The sequence below is a fragment of the Myotis lucifugus genome, unplaced genomic scaffold (genome assembly GCF_000147115.1).
Source record: "Myotis lucifugus unplaced genomic scaffold, Myoluc2.0 scaffold_133, whole genome shotgun sequence".
NCBI classification, from domain to species: Eukaryota; Metazoa; Chordata; class Mammalia; order Chiroptera; family Vespertilionidae; genus Myotis; species Myotis lucifugus.
In genome coordinates, this window is record NW_005871181.1 from 114,222 (window position 1) to 133,040 (window position 18,819).

Here is an 18,819-nt window from a genome sequence, read left to right on the forward strand (position 1 = left end):
CGGTCCACGAGAGCCAATGACAATGGACAGAGTAGTGGGTAGGAAAAAGCTTTAAGTTCTTAATCTGTATCTACGGTTTATGAATCATGACTGCATGGTGCAAATCATTTCACTTCTCTGGGTCTGCTCATTCACCGACAGATGACTATTTATTAAAAAATGTGGGAAGCAAAAATCAAATGGATAGTATAAATTAAATACCTTATAATAGCAAAATATCACTATGAAGCAAAATATGCTATGAAGGATTAAAAAGTATAATGCTACCAGCATCTATTTTAAAGAAATTATGAAAAGCAATAATGTTAAAATGGGCACAAGTCCATAAATCTAACACAGTCACACATTTTATTTTTTTAAGTATATTTTTTATTTATTTCAGAGAGGAAGAGCGATATAGAAACATCAATGATAAGAGAGAATCATTGATCGGCTGCCTCCTGCACGCCCCCTAATGAGGATCAAACCTGCAACCCAGGCATGTGCCCTTGACCGAAATTGAACCCAGGACCCTTCAGGCCGCAGGCCGACACTCTATCCACTGAGCCAAACCAGCTAGGGCAAGTCACACATTTTAGATGGACTTTAACAGTAAAGATAAACTTTTGTGATGAGACCATAAAACACTCTGCAATAACTAATTATATGACAATATTTAGTTACTTATTACTAGTTCATGCAGTTTGCACAGAACATTTTATCAGTTAAGAAAATATGAATATACTATAATAAAAAATCTGAATAAACCTAAATAAGAGAGATACTAGAAAAAGTATACTTATACTATACACAAGTACAACATGCTGTAAAAATCAGTTGCAATTTCAGGTAAATAGTAAAATAAAATAGAAAATCAGTCTTAAATGTTGGAAATACACAGATTAAAAAAATAGTACAAAAATAAAATAAAAATTAAAAATAGTACAAAAGTAAAAGCAAATGGTTCAAATTTCATATTCACTTAGAAAATAGGATTGAAATGTTGGGATCAATATTATTAGTCAAAATAAACATTTATGTGTCCACCATACACTACACTTGTCAAAGCCCCTTTTAAGCACTAACTGATTCACAGAAAACACATTTAGCTCTGCTCTGTGCCTCCTGGTTCCTTAACACTCATGAGCCTAAGCCAGTAACACAGTGAAAGCCAGGCCTTGAAAGCGTGTCTCCTAGTCATGGTTCAAATGTTTTTACTTTGCTATTCAGCCTCTCTAGTGCATCTAAAAGACCACCACTTTCATAAACACACACTCCCCATATCTCCGGTTTGCTAAGCAGAGGCACAAGGACTAGCCATGAACCAGGGGGAGGCGGGGCACCAGGAAGTCTCAGGAGACTAGTGCTGACAGAACGAGCACCGAGTCCAATGACCGGAGTCCACCTGCGACTCGGTAGATCCTGACAGGAGCACAGCATATCCCTCTCCTGAGCTTCAGTCGCCATGGACACCGGGAAAAGCAACTTACAACTACAGGTGATACTGACATGTCCCCTTTTTTATTGACATGTCCATTGTAGAATGCCAAAGTCAACGCTTTTTTACATCCCTAAATAGAAGGTAACTCAGTGAAGATTTACTATAAGTATTACTGAACTATGCTCAGTTACTCTACCTCATCGATAACTAAAAATACCAAACAACAAAGAAAGATTCTGAGTTTGCAGCTGGCATGTTACTAAGAAATTGTAAAAACCCACCTCCTCTAGTCAAACTAAAAGTCATGATTTAATTGCTACATTTTCTCAATTCTATTTTGAGACCGTAGACAACTATTACTCACATTTTTAAAACAAAAATAAATTAAACACAATTCTGGAGTTAGAGGCTAAAAACTGAACAAAACTTCTGATACATAAGAATGCAGGTTTCAAAGAGAAAAACATCCTCGCATTCTAAACAGATCACAACTTAAATGCCCAGAACTGGTGTCACAAAGTGACAATTTTCTCCTGACTTGGACTCTGGCGGTCCGAATGATCCTAAGAAACTCTGGGAGAGTTTTAAGAACAAAACTTGCAATAAAAATAAACACACACATCCAACCTACAGACTTGAGGTTTGCTGGATCGCAAAATAAAAATAAATTTAATGTTCAAACAAAATCCAATAAGATAACTTGGGGGGAAAAATACAAGTAAAGGCTGCACAACTGCTTGAAAGATACTCACAGATCTGCAGCAAACCCCTAGAAACAGCCACATGCTGGATGGGCTCCATTCATTCATTTTCACACACAGGGAACTGGCACCCATTAAGAGCTGAGCTACCACTTTTAATGACTGCACATTCATTCTTCTGAAATTGACTTAAGTTATCTCTTTCCTATACCATTATGTTCTTTTATAAACAACTGTATGGGACCTCCTTACATATACATCATTGCACAGACATTGGTCCCCTTATGTCCCTTGATAAATATTTAGAGTGTAAATTTCTTATACGAAACTGAGATCATGCTTTTAAATTTATTAAACACTACCTGCCTATATAATAAAGTGGGAATATGCAAATTGACCATCACGCCCTCTCACAAGATGGCCACCACAAGATGGCCAGCAGGGGAGGGCAGTCGGGGAGAACCAAGCCGGCAGGGGAGGGCAGTTGGGGGGAACCAGGCCAGCAGGGGAGGGCAGTTGGGGGTGACCAGGCCAGCGGGGGAGGGCAGTTGGGGGGGGACCAAGCCGGCAGGGGGGGCAGTTGGGGACAATCGGGCCAGCAGGGGAGCAGTTAGGCATCAATCAGGCTGGCAGGCAGAAGCGGTTAGGGGCAAACAGGCAGGAAGGCAGGTGAGCGGCTGGGAACCAGCAGTCCCGGATTGTGAGAGGGATGGCCCAATCCACAGGGATCGGGCTTAAACTGGCAGTTGGACATCCCCCGAGGGGTCCCAGATTGGAGAGGGTGCAGGCTGGGCTGAGGGACACCCCCCCCCCCAGTGCACGAATTTCGTGCACCAGGCCTCTAGTTTTGTTAATAATAGCCTATATTTAACAGTTAACTTATAACCTGAAGGTCAGTGTAAATTACTGTCGACGAGAGTGGGTGGAACTGCTTATCAGTACCTAACCTATATGCTTCCATTTTAACGCTGTATTTCATAAAGCGATAAGTCCATCATAAAACTTTGTACTTTACGCAAGAGCCTTATCTAAACACATGCACTACGTGCCCCGCAGGTTTCAATCAGCGAAAATGCCCTGGCAGTAAAAGCAACTATAGCACCAACCAATCCCCCTGGACTTTGACATCGACGAGGCTGGAAGCTTATTTAGCGTGTTATTGGAAATTAAGCGGCATTAGGGTTACTAGGTAATGAAGAAACGGTTGCTGTCCAGTGAGTCCTGCATTTTGTCTGCATAGAAGCAAGAAATACTGAGGACTACAAGAACTTCTCTTCTTCTGCAAGTTACCAGATGAAGGTAAGAGACTAAATATTTCCTATTTACGTACTAAATTTAATTCTGGAACACACTGAAATCAGAAGGGAGCTATTTTTTACCTTAATGCTATGCTTATGTTAGAAAGGCTAAGGAAACCTATTTGGAGAAATTTTCTTTGTTTAATACACATTATAATTTGTCACCAAATAGCCATGAACATGAGTAAAAATTTGAGGTAGCCAAAGCTTACACCCAACTTAAACTAGAAATTCCTAGACTGTTTCTAGGAAATTCCTCATAATTTCCAGAAATCAGGAGCTACTAAGTTCCTTAAATGCGTAGGTTAACTATTGCATTAATACTGTTAAATTAATTATAATCATCTGAAATGGTGAAAGGAATTTAACAACTTCTTTTCTTTCCTAGGTAGCAAGTGTTTCTATAGTTTATCTTTTTTTATGCTAAAAAGTACTTATTTTATCTTTGTTAACTAGGAATAGATTTCCACCTGAATTATAATAGCATTAAATTACAGATTCAGAAAATGACTGATGATGTTAAAGACAGAAATGGAATTATTTGAGAAACTACAAATATGAATATAAATGTAGATGAGAAAATTAATTCAAATCAAAATTAAACATCAGCGTTTAAGTATACTTACGAGATTATTAGGGACTTTCATCAAGAAAAGCTGAAGGCATCTTTTGATACACATAATGGAGTTATCAAGTGTAACAGCAACTCCATGTGGACTGCGTACCAATTTCCAGTGGAGATGCTGTTACTTTTGATGGTTACCAACTCGCTGCAATATAAAGGCACATCCAAGAAAGACAGCAGATCATGGTCACTGTGATTCTCATCTCGGCTAAGTTTCCTGGCTCACAACCTGCCACCTACCAGTCGGGAGTGGGCTGCCTCTTCCTCCGGTCCCTCCCAGCCCTCCGTGCGTGGGGCCGAGTTGTGAACTAACAAATGGTGTACAGGAAAATGACCTATGAATTGACAGACAGTGTGGCTAAGTGTGTCTGTCATTTCTGTAGGCCAATATTCTGTATATCTCGACGACTTCGGAATCAGAAGCCAACTGGGACCATGCAAGCAACACACACAAAAAAGAGTCTGTAACAGCCATGTAAATGTACTGACTATAAATAAAACATAAATGGTACCTGATGAATATCTGCTTGTGTTTTTCTGACGAAGCTCGCATTTATTTCACACAGCTTACTGATCAATCAGCCTATGTACCATTTAACTGTCTTGACTAAATAATAATCCAATAAATCCGCTTGCTCTGCTTACTAATATACACACAGGGTCTACCTCAATCAATTCAAGAAAATCCCCTAAAACACTTGTTCTGCCCTGGCTGGGTCACTCAGTTAGTTTGAAGCATCATCCTGTGCACCCAAAGGTTGCAGGTTCGATCCCCGGTCAGGGTGGCATACGGAAGGCAACTGATCAATGTCTGTCTATGTCTGTCTGTCTGTTTCTCTCTCACTTGTGTGCACTTATCTCAACTTTAATTCTTAATAGAGGTAATAAGGTATTAGTAGTTTATATCTGATCAAGCTCTCAATTAAAAAACAACACATAAGCAACAATATTTAGGTTCAAAGAGTCTCAGCTCCAAATTTTAATAAAATTATAATTGTAATAAAAAGCCTTATAATGACTTCCTGGTCTCCAGAATCTAGTTTCTTTTCCTAAAACATACTCTCACTCTTCATGTCTACTTAAAAGCTTAAATTCCTTAACCTAGTATTCAAGACTCACTATAATCTCCCCCAACCAAGGTGTCCTAGAGTTCATCTTTCTGAAGTTCCCTCACAAACACTCAGTGCATTATGGCTCCTACACACATGTTCTACTCCCCCCCCCCCCCCAGCTCCTCGGCACCTGCAGATCCCAATACTTCCCCAGATGTCCTAGCTCATCCGCGAGGCCTACTCCAACGCCACATCCTCTGTGAAAGAGGCAAATGAAGCAGGCATGGGGTTCAGTATTTACCCCAGGACCAGCCTCTCGTGCTGCCTGGGCCAGGCGGCCAGAGGTGTCAGACCCCTGGGAAGGAGCGACAGGTGAAGGAGCGACAAGCGTATTTCAGATTGAAAAGGAACTTTCACACCCAATGTGTGGGCTATAAGTGATTAAGTCAAAACAAACCAAAAACCACTTTAATCAACATTTTAAAAATCTAAAATCCATATTTTCATAAAAGCTCTACCTAAAGATCTGCTGCTAATGTTGACGGTGAAACGGAGAACCTTTCACAACAATGACAAACCCAACGTCGGCCATTCACCGCTGTCTGCAGGCTCCTGACTCCCCTCCACCTGTCGGCCTCCACGCCTTCCAAACCTCGTCATCCTCACGGATGAAATGTGAAACGACTTACAAAATGTGCTCACACTCCTGACTCGTCTTACAGAATAATTTAGCAAAAAGTCCATAAACCAAATTAAAACAAATGTATTCAAAACAAGTAAAAACCTCTTCCTAAAGGGAGTGACTACTGTTCCCCTTCCCGCATGTGTGGACAACACAAGACTGGCAGCCTCCCTAACTCCCTAGAAGGTACACCAGCTAGACCATCATCTCATCTGAGCAGGGACCACGGGAGTCTTGTTCACTAACTCAAAGGATCAAGCGTCTGGCCTGGGGGAAAATCTCCTTTGCACTCTATAAGCTTTTCTGCTCCAAACTGTTTACTATGTCCATGTGTTATCTTTCCAAATGAAAAAAAAAAACTGAAGAAAAAAATAAGATACAATTGGGAATGTAATCACTACAACAAATGTAATTTTATACATTGAACTGTATTATAGTTTCTTAAATTTTAAGGCATCTACACAATCACATGACACTATTCTCGCTGAAAGGGAGTGTAGACTCAGTAAGAGAGTGACTCTAATTCATAAATAAAAGTTACACCCTGAGACTCCCCCACGAAACACTGTCCGTCTTTGGATTCCCGACAGCTGGTTCTAACCCACGGCCTGGCACACAGGAACAATGAATTCTCATAGGAAAAAAACATCAGAGCCTCTGTTCCTATGTATAAACACTGAAAAAACATAGCTATTCAAATTGCAATCATATTAAAAGGATCTTTCTGAAATTAATATTTTATCCCCCCAAAAGATAATTATTTTAGAATATTTTATTTAACATCTATTAGGAGTTCTCAATAATCCACTATTTTTCCATTTCTGAGGAAAATACAACTCACTTTAAAATGTTGAAAATATTCAGAAAGTCCTACCTGTTGATCAAGACTTCGTCTTTTGTCTTATGATGGAACACGGGAATCGGAACACCCCACACCCTCTGTCTGGATATACACCAATATGGCCGCCGGTCCATCATGTCAGCCATGGCATTCTGGGCTGATCCAGGAATGAATTTCACCTTTTTTAACAATTCCTGCAATTGATTCACAAAGCAAGTCCAGTGAGAGAAAGCAGAACAAGTTTTCTAGAACTGTCACTATTTATCCTAATATAGTTCTTTTCTTTAGATATTTATACTCATCTACATGTCCCCTGCCAACTCTCCTTCCCCAAAATACTACCTTAAACACCACACATTTCAGAACAAATGAGGCAGTTGAACCAGGGCCACAAAGGACCTAATAAAGAACATCAAGAGCAGAAACCGGTTTGGCTCAGTGGATAGAGCGTCAACCTGCGGACTGAAAGGTCCCGGGTTCGATTCCAGTCAAGGGCATGTATGTTGGTTGCGGGCACATCCCCAGTAGGAGATGTGCAGGAGGCAGCTGGTCGATGATACTCTCTCATCGATGTTTCTAACTCTCTATCCCTCTCCCTTCCTCTCTGTAAAAAATCAATAAAATATATTTTTAAAAAAAAGAGCAGACGGCAGCTTCTGAGTAGGTAATGAAAGATTTTATCCCATTTCTAAGCACCAGACCAAAACTAGCAATAACAGGCAGTAATAACAGGTTTAGTAGAAGTATTATACTTCATTAAACTAGAGTTAAAATCAATTCAAACTTGAATTCAATTCAATCATTTTTTAAATGCTTAAGAAAAACTACTGTCATAGGTTGACAAACAAGGATTGCAAACTAACCTAATTTGCATATAGTATGGTTTAAAACAGAAAAACACATTCTCAACATAAGTGACTTCCCCTTTACTTACTATCTCTCATCTCTCAAGAACACTCCCTCCTTGCTTCCCACGCAAGAGCTGCAAATTACTAACATCTAATTACTAACATCTGATTTCATTTCATTTGTTAATTACTAAAAACACAAATTATCTAGCAAAAATATTTGGTAATAAACTCAAAAAGGCCAAAATACATTAACTTCATTTTTAAAATCTCCCTACCCATGAATAAAAGCATTTTTGTATTTTCAGTTTCATGTTTCCTTTCCTCACTTACCTGAAACCCCTTCTCTCCCAAAGCCATTTGTAGCACCACCTACTGGCAGAATGACAAAACCTGCCATTCAATTTAACACCTGGTTTAAAAATCCAAGAAATGTGAATGCTGAGAGATATTCGATTTTGTTATGGAATAACTATTACTTATTTAAGGTGGTGATGATGCCACTGGAATTATGTTTTGACGAGTCTTTATCTTTCAGATTCACATGCTGAAATGTTTATGGAAGAAAGAATGCCTGAAATTTGTTTCAAAACAATTCAGTGGGGCGTGGCGGGGTAAGAGATCAACCGAAGGACTTATATACATGCATGTAAGCATAACCAATGGACACAAGACACTGGGGGGTAGGGGAGGCCGGGGGAAGGTCAAGGGGGAAAAAAAAAGGAGACATATGTACTACTCTTTGTAATACTTTAAACAATAAAACAAAATTTAAAAAAAACAATCCAGTGGATAGGGAGTAAAAATGAGTGGTGGGCCCTGGCCAGTTTGGCTCAGTGGTTGGAGGGTCAGCTCACCCACCAAAGGGTTTGGGTGTGAATGCCTGTCCAGGGCATGTATCTCTGTTGCAGGGTCCATCCCCAGTTCCATTCAGGGCGCATGAGGGAGGCAACCAATCAATGTGTCTCTCTCACATCAATGGTTCTCTCTCTCTCTCTCTTTCTTTCCCACTCTCTTTTTCTCTGGCTATCTCTCCTCCCTCCCTCCCTTCCTTCCACTCTAAAAATCACTGGAGCAAATATCTTCGGGTGAGGATTAACAATAAAAAGTGAGTGGTGGGAGGGGTTTAGGTAAAAACAAAATTGGTCGTAAGTTGATTGTTGTTGAACTTGGGTAATAGAAACATGGCAGTACATCACTCTATTCTATCTCTGCAAAGAGCAACTGAAAATTGTATATAAGACATTTTTTTAAAAACAGCTTCAGCATATTGCATCAGACTAAGATGTTCTGCATCCAAAAGTCTGTGCAGAGCTGGAAGTTACAAATTTTAATATTTACAAGTAAGGGCTTCATGGGATGTAAAAAAAAAAAAACACAAAAAACCAAAACCAGTCCATGGCACAACTGTCCACTCAATACAAATGCAAACTGCTACGCATAGCTTTGGCGAGGGCCCCAAACTGCCATGCCAACATTTTATTAAATGAAAGAGCTCAAATACATGTAAAACTTTAGAACATCTGTTCTAAAGCATGAACACAAAGCAACAACTTTTCAAATAGACTGAAATTTCAATCTGAGGAAAACCAAGGGTCTTGAAAGTATTGTATTGAATCCTCATGTTCCAGAATCGTTTACCCACCTATTCCAGGAGGTAGGCGTTATGACCACCTTTACATAGATGAGGAAACGGAGCTTCTGAGAGATTAAACCATTTGCCAAGCTCCATTCTGCCCCAATTCTATGCCACTTTCACTGCACTGGGCAGGATTTGGGCAAGTCACTTAACCCCTCTCAGGCTGATTCTCCTCACGTGTATAATGAGGAATGGAAATCCAAGATTCTTCCTGATCTGAAATTCTACGATTTTATGAGAACAAATCCTAACAGCAGCACACCCTCCCTCCGCCTCACACTGAGACACTAACAGCAGCCCTCCCTCACTGAGAACGAGAAAGCCCAGCCTGCAGTAGGACGCCTTCCTACCTTGGCTGTGGCCTTGAGTTCCGCGATGTTTATAAACCACTGCTTGCTGGCACGTATAACCACTGGTTTCTTAGTCCTCCAGTCGTAGGGATAACTGTGTACCAATTTTTCCTCTAGCAACAAATTCTTTGAAGCCTGAAGCATCTTTATAACTTAAAAAAAAAGTCAGTAACAATTTGCGTTAGACATCATTTACAAGTACTATGAAAACCCTAGTAACCCTCTATACTCCCAGGAGACCTACATCTGCACCAGCAGGTGCAGGAAGAGTAGCCACCTGCCAAGTACCACAGGCATAACCTGGGACTCTCCTGGCAAAACACGCAGGGACTGTAAAACCTCAATCAGACTCCGGATTATCCCACTGCCTTCCGTTCAAAGGAAAGATGAACACGATACACTTAGAATTCTACACCTGAAATTCAGAGTCACAATCTTACATGTCTAGGTTCTTAAAATGGTGACCATGTATTTCGGAAGAAACCAGGTACCGTGAGTTGAATTTTGTTCCCCAAAAAGAGATGCTTAAGCCCTCACTCCTAGGCCCTGTGAATGTGAGCTTATTTGGAAATGGGGTCTTCGTAGATGTGATCGAGTGAAGATGAAGTCAGAGGACTAGAGTGAGCCCTTAACCCCATCACTGTCTTTACAAGAGGGAAGAACAGGGTCACACAGAGCAGAGGAGGACGGTGGCACTGGAGGCAGAGACGGGAGTAACAGCTGTACACTAAGGACTGGTTTAACCCAGGGATGACCAGGAGCCACCGGAAACGGAAGAGGCAAGAAAAGGATTCGTCCACAGATCTTTCAGAGGGAGCGCGGCCCTGCCCATACCTTGATTTGCTTAAACAAGGCATCTTCAAAGGAAGATATGAAAAACTCTACACTCTATTTCAAACCATGTGGCAAAATAAGACGTCGTTTTAGCCTTTTGTTTTTGTTGAAAGTATAACATGGGAGCATAAGTCAAGGCTCCTGCTGGCTACTTTTCAGAAAATACGGATTTATGACACCAACATACACAATACTCACCCACATCTGTCCCCTCATCAAGGACGGCCTTGTTTTGAAGTTCAGGCCCTGCAGCTGCTGTGAAAACGCCATCTTCATCCACTAAACAATCCTACAAAGTGTCATTTTGAAAAATTAAAGTATCAAGACATTTTATCTATGACAGTATCTGGCAAGACAACACAGATAAGACATCTCAGTCTAACAGACGAGGCGTGCGGCCCGCCGGCAGCAAGTTTAACATGCTTGGCTAGTCTTTCACTACAGTGAAATTTCGAGGACTTATTCAGTGACTAGGAAATGTAAATTTATACATTTACATCACTAAAGGCTAAATTAAAGCAGAGACCTGTTGTTTACTAAAAAGTAAAATATCACTTTTAATTTGATCTCTATTAATTCATGGATCTATGGCAACGTACATACACAGTGATGACTTTGAAACTCACCTTTAAATGGAAAAACTTGCTAAGTAATTGGTGTGCGTAACATTAGAGAGGACTATATAGTTTTAAAAACACCTGTTCTTTTCAACTAGTTAAACTAGTAAAATCCACTTGCCAATTTTCAGAGAAAGTAATTTGTCCATGTGACTTCATATTTGAAAGAAAAAGCTGCCCCCACTTAATATACATTCTTCAAATTTAATTTTGCGCTGATTTTGTGTTGTCTGGGAAATCTTTCTCAATTAGGGTGAATTAATGAAACTCCAGCGTATTGCACAAATTTCACAATTATGATGATGAGTGAGTGTTTATTATAAAAAAAAGATGTTACTCGATTTATCACTTTAATTCTACGAAAGCAGCGATTAAAAAGGAAGGAAGAGGACCAGTACCGTGGACAGGTTGTGTTGGGAAGCTACACTGTAATCTTCCATACCATGAGCGGGGGCTGTGTGAACCAATCCCGTGCCTTTGGTCATGGTCACATGATTTGCAGGTAGGAGCGGAGAGACTTTATCGGGAATTAAAGGATGAGTGCAAGTACCATTTTCCAAATCGGCACCTGAAGGCAAAGAAAAGCACAATGAAAAGAATCATCTCAGATGGCAATTCTTCTACCTCTCGAAGCGCAGCAACAGCAGACAAGAGGAGCAGCCAGGCCGGAGACCGGCCCACGCCCGGCTTCCCCCTTCCCCTGATCTGGGAACAATATATTCTTTCTGCAAAGAAAACCTACCCCATACAAATTATGCTGCTTTAGCTGTTCAACATTCTTACTACTCTAATCAGTCGTAAGCTAGTTGTCACCAGCCTATTTTGCCAGCCATGAGATTACATCTACTGCTTGGAAATATGGTGGCTCAAAAGAGCAACCCAATAATTCTCTGCACAGTAATAATTTGAAACAATTACATAATCTAGAAGAGTGATCTTAACTATAACCACTTTCAAAAACCTTGAGAGAATGCCCTTCAGCTTCCATAACAACATCTAACTTGTGGAGTAGACATTTTGCACTAAAAATGCAGGCAGGGGATTGGCGAGGGGAGGGAAAGAGGGACGTATAGAGTAAGAATATACTGGATCCTCCTTACCTATTGCACCAGTAAGGACCAAATGATATTAAGTGATAAACATTCTGTAGCTTCTTTCCTGCCTTTCACATAAAATCCTTTTTATTGCCCTGACCGGTTTGGCTCAGTGGATAGAGCGTCGGCCTGTGGACTGAAGGGTCCCAGGTTCGATTCCGGTCAAGGGCATGTACCTCGGTTGCGGGCACATCCCCAGTGGGGGGTGTGCAGGAGGCAGCTGATCGATGTTTCTCTCTCATCGATGTTTCTAACTCTCTATCTCTCTCCCTTCCTCTCTGTAAAAAAATCAATAAAAATGTTTGTTTGTTTTTTTAAATCCTTTTTATTTTTGCTAAGACTGTTTAAACTTCTAATTGGCTTGTATCTGAACCTAGGCATTTAGATAGAGGGCTTCACTATTAGTTAGGCAATCTTTCCATTTTGGGATATCTCATTCATTTAAAAAACATTTTTTTGGTAAGAAACTCAAAAATATATCATTCCTAAGGATCAAAGGTAATTTTATTTATTTTTATTGATTTCAGAGAGAGGAAGGGAGAAGGAGAGATAGAAACATCAATGGATGAGAGAGAATCATTGATCAGCTGCCTCCCGCACAGCCCCTACTGAGGATGGAGCCACAACCCGGGCAGGTGCCCTGACCTGGAATTGAACCGTGACCTTTTGGTTCACAAGTCAACACTCAATCACTGAGCCACACCAGCCCGGCCAAAGGTAATTTTAAAACTTCCCTGATTCCACAGTTATATCTCAAAACCAGTCCCAAATTGAAGCCCACTAAAGATTGTTTTGATTGAAGCACTGTTTTTGGACTAATTTTCAGAATTTACTCAATTTCCTTAGTAAAATCATGTACCAAAAATAAATATATTTACTTCCTTCCGTGTTCTTTAGATTACATCAGATAAAAATGATTTTTAGCAATTTAATTTTGGATAAAAAGTTGAAAAGATCTTTGTACATTCTACCTCATAGAAAGGACACTTGTCCAATTTTACATTGGATATTTGGCAGAAATATTATTTTGTCTGTTGTGCCTTTGTCAATGTTCACATTTTTCTATACCCCTATCATGTTTAATGTATAGTCTCCTTCAGGGGAACCACTGTAACGTATATTCTAGAAAGGCAGAAGCCACGTCTGTTTTGATTCAGAATGAGCAGCGTTCAGCAAAGTACCTCAATCAACCCAATAGTTTGATGACTGTGATAGTGAGAATATCTATAAAGCTTCACCTGAAAATGTTGAAATAACCTCAAATGTTGTTTTCAAAGCAGAAGCAACAAACGTCACTTTGTCTTCAGCCAGTATGTACAGCTCTCCAGACGTGGAACATTTCACAACGGCATACCTCAAATAAAAGTTTAGGGTAACGTTACTAACAATGACGGAAGAAAAGCCACGGATAACATTTAAAATGTGTTACTGCCATTTTAGAAAAACGAACTTCAAGATCCCAAAAGTACTATTTTCAAAGGACTTCATCCCTTACATGTTTTGTTTTCCCAAAAAAGCTGGAAATAAAATCTTAAAGCCTATATGAACATGGTTAAGTTATAACACATTAACTTTTAGGAGAATAATGAGGGTTAAATAAGTTCAAAATAATACTACTGACAGAACTGATCTTATTTGTGGATTAAAAAAACAAACAAAAAATGCAATGCTCTACCTACTTTGCATCTGGCATATAACAAACAGCCTGATTGGCTGGAATAGTCCAAGGCTGTGTCGTCCAGACTAAAATACTAACAGGAGAGGAACCATCTGTGGGAACAGAGTTTCAAATATGTTAGCAAATGTTCCAATCCCACAACTGTCATAAACTCAAGCAATGAATAAATATGAATAAATCGCACCTATGAGAGATGCCAACTTGGGAGCAGGTTTCGAGAGAGGGAATTTTACATACACCGAGCGACTGACATGCTGGGGGTTATACTCCAGTTCCGCTTCAGCCAAGGCGGTCCTGAGGTGGAAACATATTAGACATAAGGATCTGGAGGCCTCACAAAATGTCTCCTTTAATGAGCAAAAACACACAAATACCTCGATGAGGGAGACCAAAACACAGGCTTGTAAGACCGGTAAATCAGGCCCTAGAAAAGACGAAGACGGTCTATGAAAAGCTGGGTTTCTGTAACAATCTAACACTCTCAGAAAAGTAAAAAAGTACTTCAGTACCTTGTCATACATTTGGTAGAAAATTCTCAACTGTTTGGCCTCGTAACTGCCGTCAAACGTATAGTAGCAATTGTTCCAATCTGCCATGATTCCCCAACGAATAAATGCCGACCTCTGTTTCTCAATTGCTGCTTTAGCAAATGACCTAGCTGAACAAAATACAGACAAGAAAAAGCTTTGAAAAACCCGTAAATTCACATTCTTAAAAATGGCTTAGCATGTATCTAAATGCAGGTACTATACACAGTTTAGATGATAAAGTTTACTTAATAGCAAAGTTATTTTGAAAGCTAAAGGTGTTCAAACCCTAAAATTAACTAGAATTTCAAAAGTTAAAGTTTTTTTTAGCATCTTCTGTATTTTCTAGACTTTGTACAAGACCTTACATTTAGAAAAAAAGATACCCTGGAAGAATTCCTCAAATTTCTGAATTTAAGAAAAGATCAGAGAATATATTTCATTATACAAAAGAAATTAATCAGTACATCGAGTTGATAATAACTTTCACAAGGAAGTAAATAATCTTCACAATCATATCCAAATATACAATAGCTTAACATATACAAATATAAGATTCCTTGCCGACCCAATCTACTGAAGAATCATATAAGAGATTAATTTAAAATATATTTGTATTTTAGAATTTACTTTTGTTTATCACCTAAAATAGGTCAAAAGTCCTAGCGAGGAAAATAAATAAAAACACTGTTCAAAATAATAATCTCAAAATATGAAGACTAGGCCTGGCCAGTTTGGCTTAGTGGATAGAGCATCGACACTCTGACTAAAGGGTTCCAGGCTCGATTCTGGTCAAGGGCATGTACCTCGGTTGCAGGCTCGATCCCCGGCCCTGGTAGGGGGCGGACAGGAGGCAACCAATCAATGTCTCTCTCTCACATCGATGTTTCTCTCTGTGTGTCTCCCCCTCCCTTCCACACTCTCTAAAAATCAAGGGAAAAATATCCTCGGGTGAGGATTAACAACAACAACAACAAAATAATAATTATTATATATATATCTATGTATACACACACACACACACACACACACACACATATATGAAGACTAAAGAACTGAATGATGTACTTGGAAATGCTTAAAATCTTTCCTTCAATCTCTGAACATAAGTTCTCACAAAGGTCAATTTTTAAAAATCTGAATTTTCTGTGACAAAGTGGTTTCCAACAGATCTCATTCTAACTACAAACAAAAAACAAAATAAACAGGTCTCTCTGATCAGGCCCAGACTTTTCCAAAGAACCAGTGTTTATGAATACCATTTCAAAACAGAAAGAGAGGTTACTTACCTTTCTCTCTAATTTCCATCGCTGACAGATCCTGAGCTTTCTCGCCAAGTTCTGATAAGACTTTTACTTCAATGGGTAACCCATGACAATCCCAGCCCGGCACAAAGTGGATTTTGGAACCCCTCATCATATGGTATCGATTGGCTATATCTTTCAAAATCTGCAAAGAAAATGCTAATCGTCACTCATACATGAAGCATGTATCCAACAGTTTACCTTATTTTCTTAATATTTTAAAACACCGAGAAAGCCCAATTTTAAAAGGATTTTACCGACCTCTGTTTCTCAATTGCTGCTTTAGCAAATGACCTAGCTGAACAAAATACAGACAAGAAAAAGCTTTGAAAATCCCGTAAATTCACATTCTTAAAAATGGCTCAGCATATATCTCTAAATGCAGGTACTGTACACAGTTTAGATGATAAAGTTTTACTTAATAGCAAAGTTATATAAAGTAACCTATTAAATCTCCCAATTCAAGTTCTACACAAAAACAAGAGTAACAGATATTTGAAGTTACGCTTTTCTTTTTGGCCGGCTGATGTAAAATGTGCAATAATGCAAAAATGAGCTCTTAAGCAGCATAGTTTGTCCTCTGTTGAATGTGCAATATGTATAACATAACTCAAATGTTGAAAGTTTTCAACACAACTTGCTTTTCTAATATATACAATCCATATTATAATGCAACACTGCTCTAAGCAGTATGGACCTGTTTAGTGACCAGATTCCTGGTTTTGAAAGCAGAGACAGAGGTCCAAGGCCACACCCTCTCCCAGTTTCCCATGGAAGTCTACGTAAAAATAAAGAACTCAAAAAAAAAAACACACACACAAAAAACTGATGAACAAATTGTGGTATATTCTCTCAATAGAATGCTACTCAGCCATGAAAAAAAGAAGCGATTACTGACATCTAAAACAACATGAATGAATTTCCGAAATACTCCATGCGTGGTTGATAGAAACCAGACACAGAAACATACTAGTATATGCTTTCATTCCGCCTCTCTGAAATTTTAGAATAGGTAAAAAAAATCTACAGCCATAGAAGCCAAAACCTTGATTGCCAAATACCACCCCATTAGGGATTAGGTTTCAACATAGGAATTTGGAAGAAGAAACAAATGCGCAGTCTATAGCAGCTCTAACATACTTTATTTATCTTATTGATTATGTCTTCCCTGACTAAAACATAAGCTCCAAAGGACAAGGCCTATCTTTATTTTGTTCACTGATTATTTCCAGCCTAGAACAACGCCTGGCACATAGTAGGTGCTCAATAATGACTTACTGACTAAAACGAAATTTACCAATGTAAAACACAAGCTCAAAGCAAATACCAGGGATGTTATTCTTCACGCAGGACCGAAATGGTTGACTGCTGCTTTCTGTTAAGACATTCATTTTAGCCGAAACCGGTTTGGCTCAGTGGAGAGAGCGTCGACCTGCGGACTGAAAGGTCCTGGGTTCGATTCCGGTCAAGGGCATGTACCTTGGTTGCGGGCACACCCCCAGTGGGAGGTGTGCAGGAGGCAGCTGGTCAATGATTCTCTCTCATCGATGTTTCTAACTCTCTATCCCTCTCCCTTCCTCTCTGTAAAAAATCAATAAAATATATTAAAAAAAAAAAAAAAGACATTCATTTTATGTGTCAATGCAAATGTACATCATTGTCATACTATTCGACTACTCTTTTATAAAGTGCATTTAAATACTTTTCCCCCCGAGTCTTATAGACCTAAGTATGATTACCTTATTCAAAGCATGTCCAACGTGAGGATCGCCATTTGCATAAGGAGGTCCATCGTGAAGACAAAATTCTGTCTTTACTTTTCTTTCTCTCTGCCATGAATAGAGTTCTGAAAATCCACATTTCTGTTTAAAAAGAGCGGTAATGTCTGAACGTCGTATAAACACATACTCCTGAGTCTTACCATGAGGAACAGCACCACTTATTTCTTATCTCATTCCAATGTCTTTAACTCTAAAACACAAACGGTGATGTTTCTGAAATGCACTCTGAGTACTTTTTTTTTATTGAATTTATTAGGGTGAGAATGGTTAGCAAAATTATATAGGTTTCAGGTGTACAATTCTATAATACATCATCTGTATATTGTATTGTGCATTCACCACCCCAATTCAAGTCTCCTTCCATCACCGTTTATCCCCCCATTATTCTCTTCTACCCCCCCTTTCTTCCGGTAACCATATTGTCTGTGTCTATAAGTATTGATTTTTAGAGAGAATGGAAGGAAGGGGGAGAGGCAAAGAAACATTGATGTGAGAGAGACAGACACATCGTTTGGCTGCCTCCCCCACGCCCCCAACCTGAGGCTCAGATGGAGCCTACAACTAAGGTAGGTGCCCTTGACTGGAATCGAACCCAAGACCCTTCAGTCCAAGGACCCACTGAGCCAAACTGGCTAGGGTGAGTTTGGGTTTTGGGGGTTTTTTTTGGTTTTTTTGCTGAATCCCTTCAGGTTTTCCACCAGCCTCCTCAACAACCTTCCCCTCCACAACTGAGGACTCTCTTAAAACCTTTCAATAGTCATCCTCACAGATTTCTGATGAAATCCCAGCCCTTGCTCCTCTCCAAGTCTGAGACAACACGCAGGGCAATCTACTACGTGACCTTGGCCAACTCAACTTTGCCCTAATGGGCCTGTTTCCTCCTTTGAAAAAAAACGTTAACATCCACTTGGCGTGAAGATGAAATAAGAGAACATCTGAAACGGTCACAGTTCCTGGAATACAGAAGGACCCGGATAAAACGCATTCAAAACTTAGGTGCCGCCCTAACCGGTTTGGCTCAGTGGATAGAGTGTCGGCCTGCAGACTCAAGGGTCCCAGGTTCGATTCCGGCCAAGGGCATGTACCTTGGTTGTGGGCACATCCCCAGTAAGGGGTGTGCACAAGGCAGCTGATCGATGTTTCTCTCTCATCGATGTTTCTAACTCTCTATCCCTCTCCCTTCCTCTCTGTAAAAAATCAATAAAATATATTTTTTTAAAAATTAGGTGCCAGAACAAGTCGATGAGTCTAGAACGCTGATAACTGCCATATGTAAGCTAATTGAAAGTTGCTTAACCAATATATCCCGAGTGTCACGGGCTTTAAAGACTCTAACAGTGGTTCTCAACCTTCCTAATGCCGCGACCCTTTAATACAGTTCCTCATGTCGTGGTGACCCCCAACCATAAAACTACTTTCGTTGCTACTTCATAACTGTAATTTTGCTGCTGTTATGAATCGTCATGTAAATATCTGATATGCGGGATGTATTTTCATTGTTCGCGACCCACAGGTTGAGAACCGCTGC

General features: G+C 39.7%; 1 protein-coding gene across 1 annotated transcript in view; it reads right to left on the reverse strand.

Moving 5' to 3' along the window:
• The window catches only part of IARS2 (isoleucyl-tRNA synthetase 2, mitochondrial), a 34,662-nt gene that overhangs the window by 14,510 nt on the left and 1,333 nt on the right, over positions 1 to 18,819 (reverse strand). The window contains exons 2-12 of the mRNA XM_023758596.1: positions 17,250 to 17,372; positions 15,496 to 15,655; positions 14,189 to 14,337; positions 14,054 to 14,103; positions 13,864 to 13,973; positions 13,681 to 13,771; positions 13,240 to 13,355; positions 11,306 to 11,475; positions 10,489 to 10,579; positions 9,457 to 9,608; positions 6,653 to 6,813 (exon numbers count right to left, since the gene is read on the reverse strand). Coding sequence (XP_023614364.1) covers positions 6,653 to 6,813; positions 9,457 to 9,608; positions 10,489 to 10,579; positions 11,306 to 11,475; positions 13,240 to 13,355; positions 13,681 to 13,771; positions 13,864 to 13,973; positions 14,054 to 14,103; positions 14,189 to 14,337; positions 15,496 to 15,655; positions 17,250 to 17,372 — 1,373 coding nt within the window. The remainder of the gene's footprint in view (positions 1 to 6,652; positions 6,814 to 9,456; positions 9,609 to 10,488; positions 10,580 to 11,305; positions 11,476 to 13,239; positions 13,356 to 13,680; positions 13,772 to 13,863; positions 13,974 to 14,053; positions 14,104 to 14,188; positions 14,338 to 15,495; positions 15,656 to 17,249; positions 17,373 to 18,819) is intronic.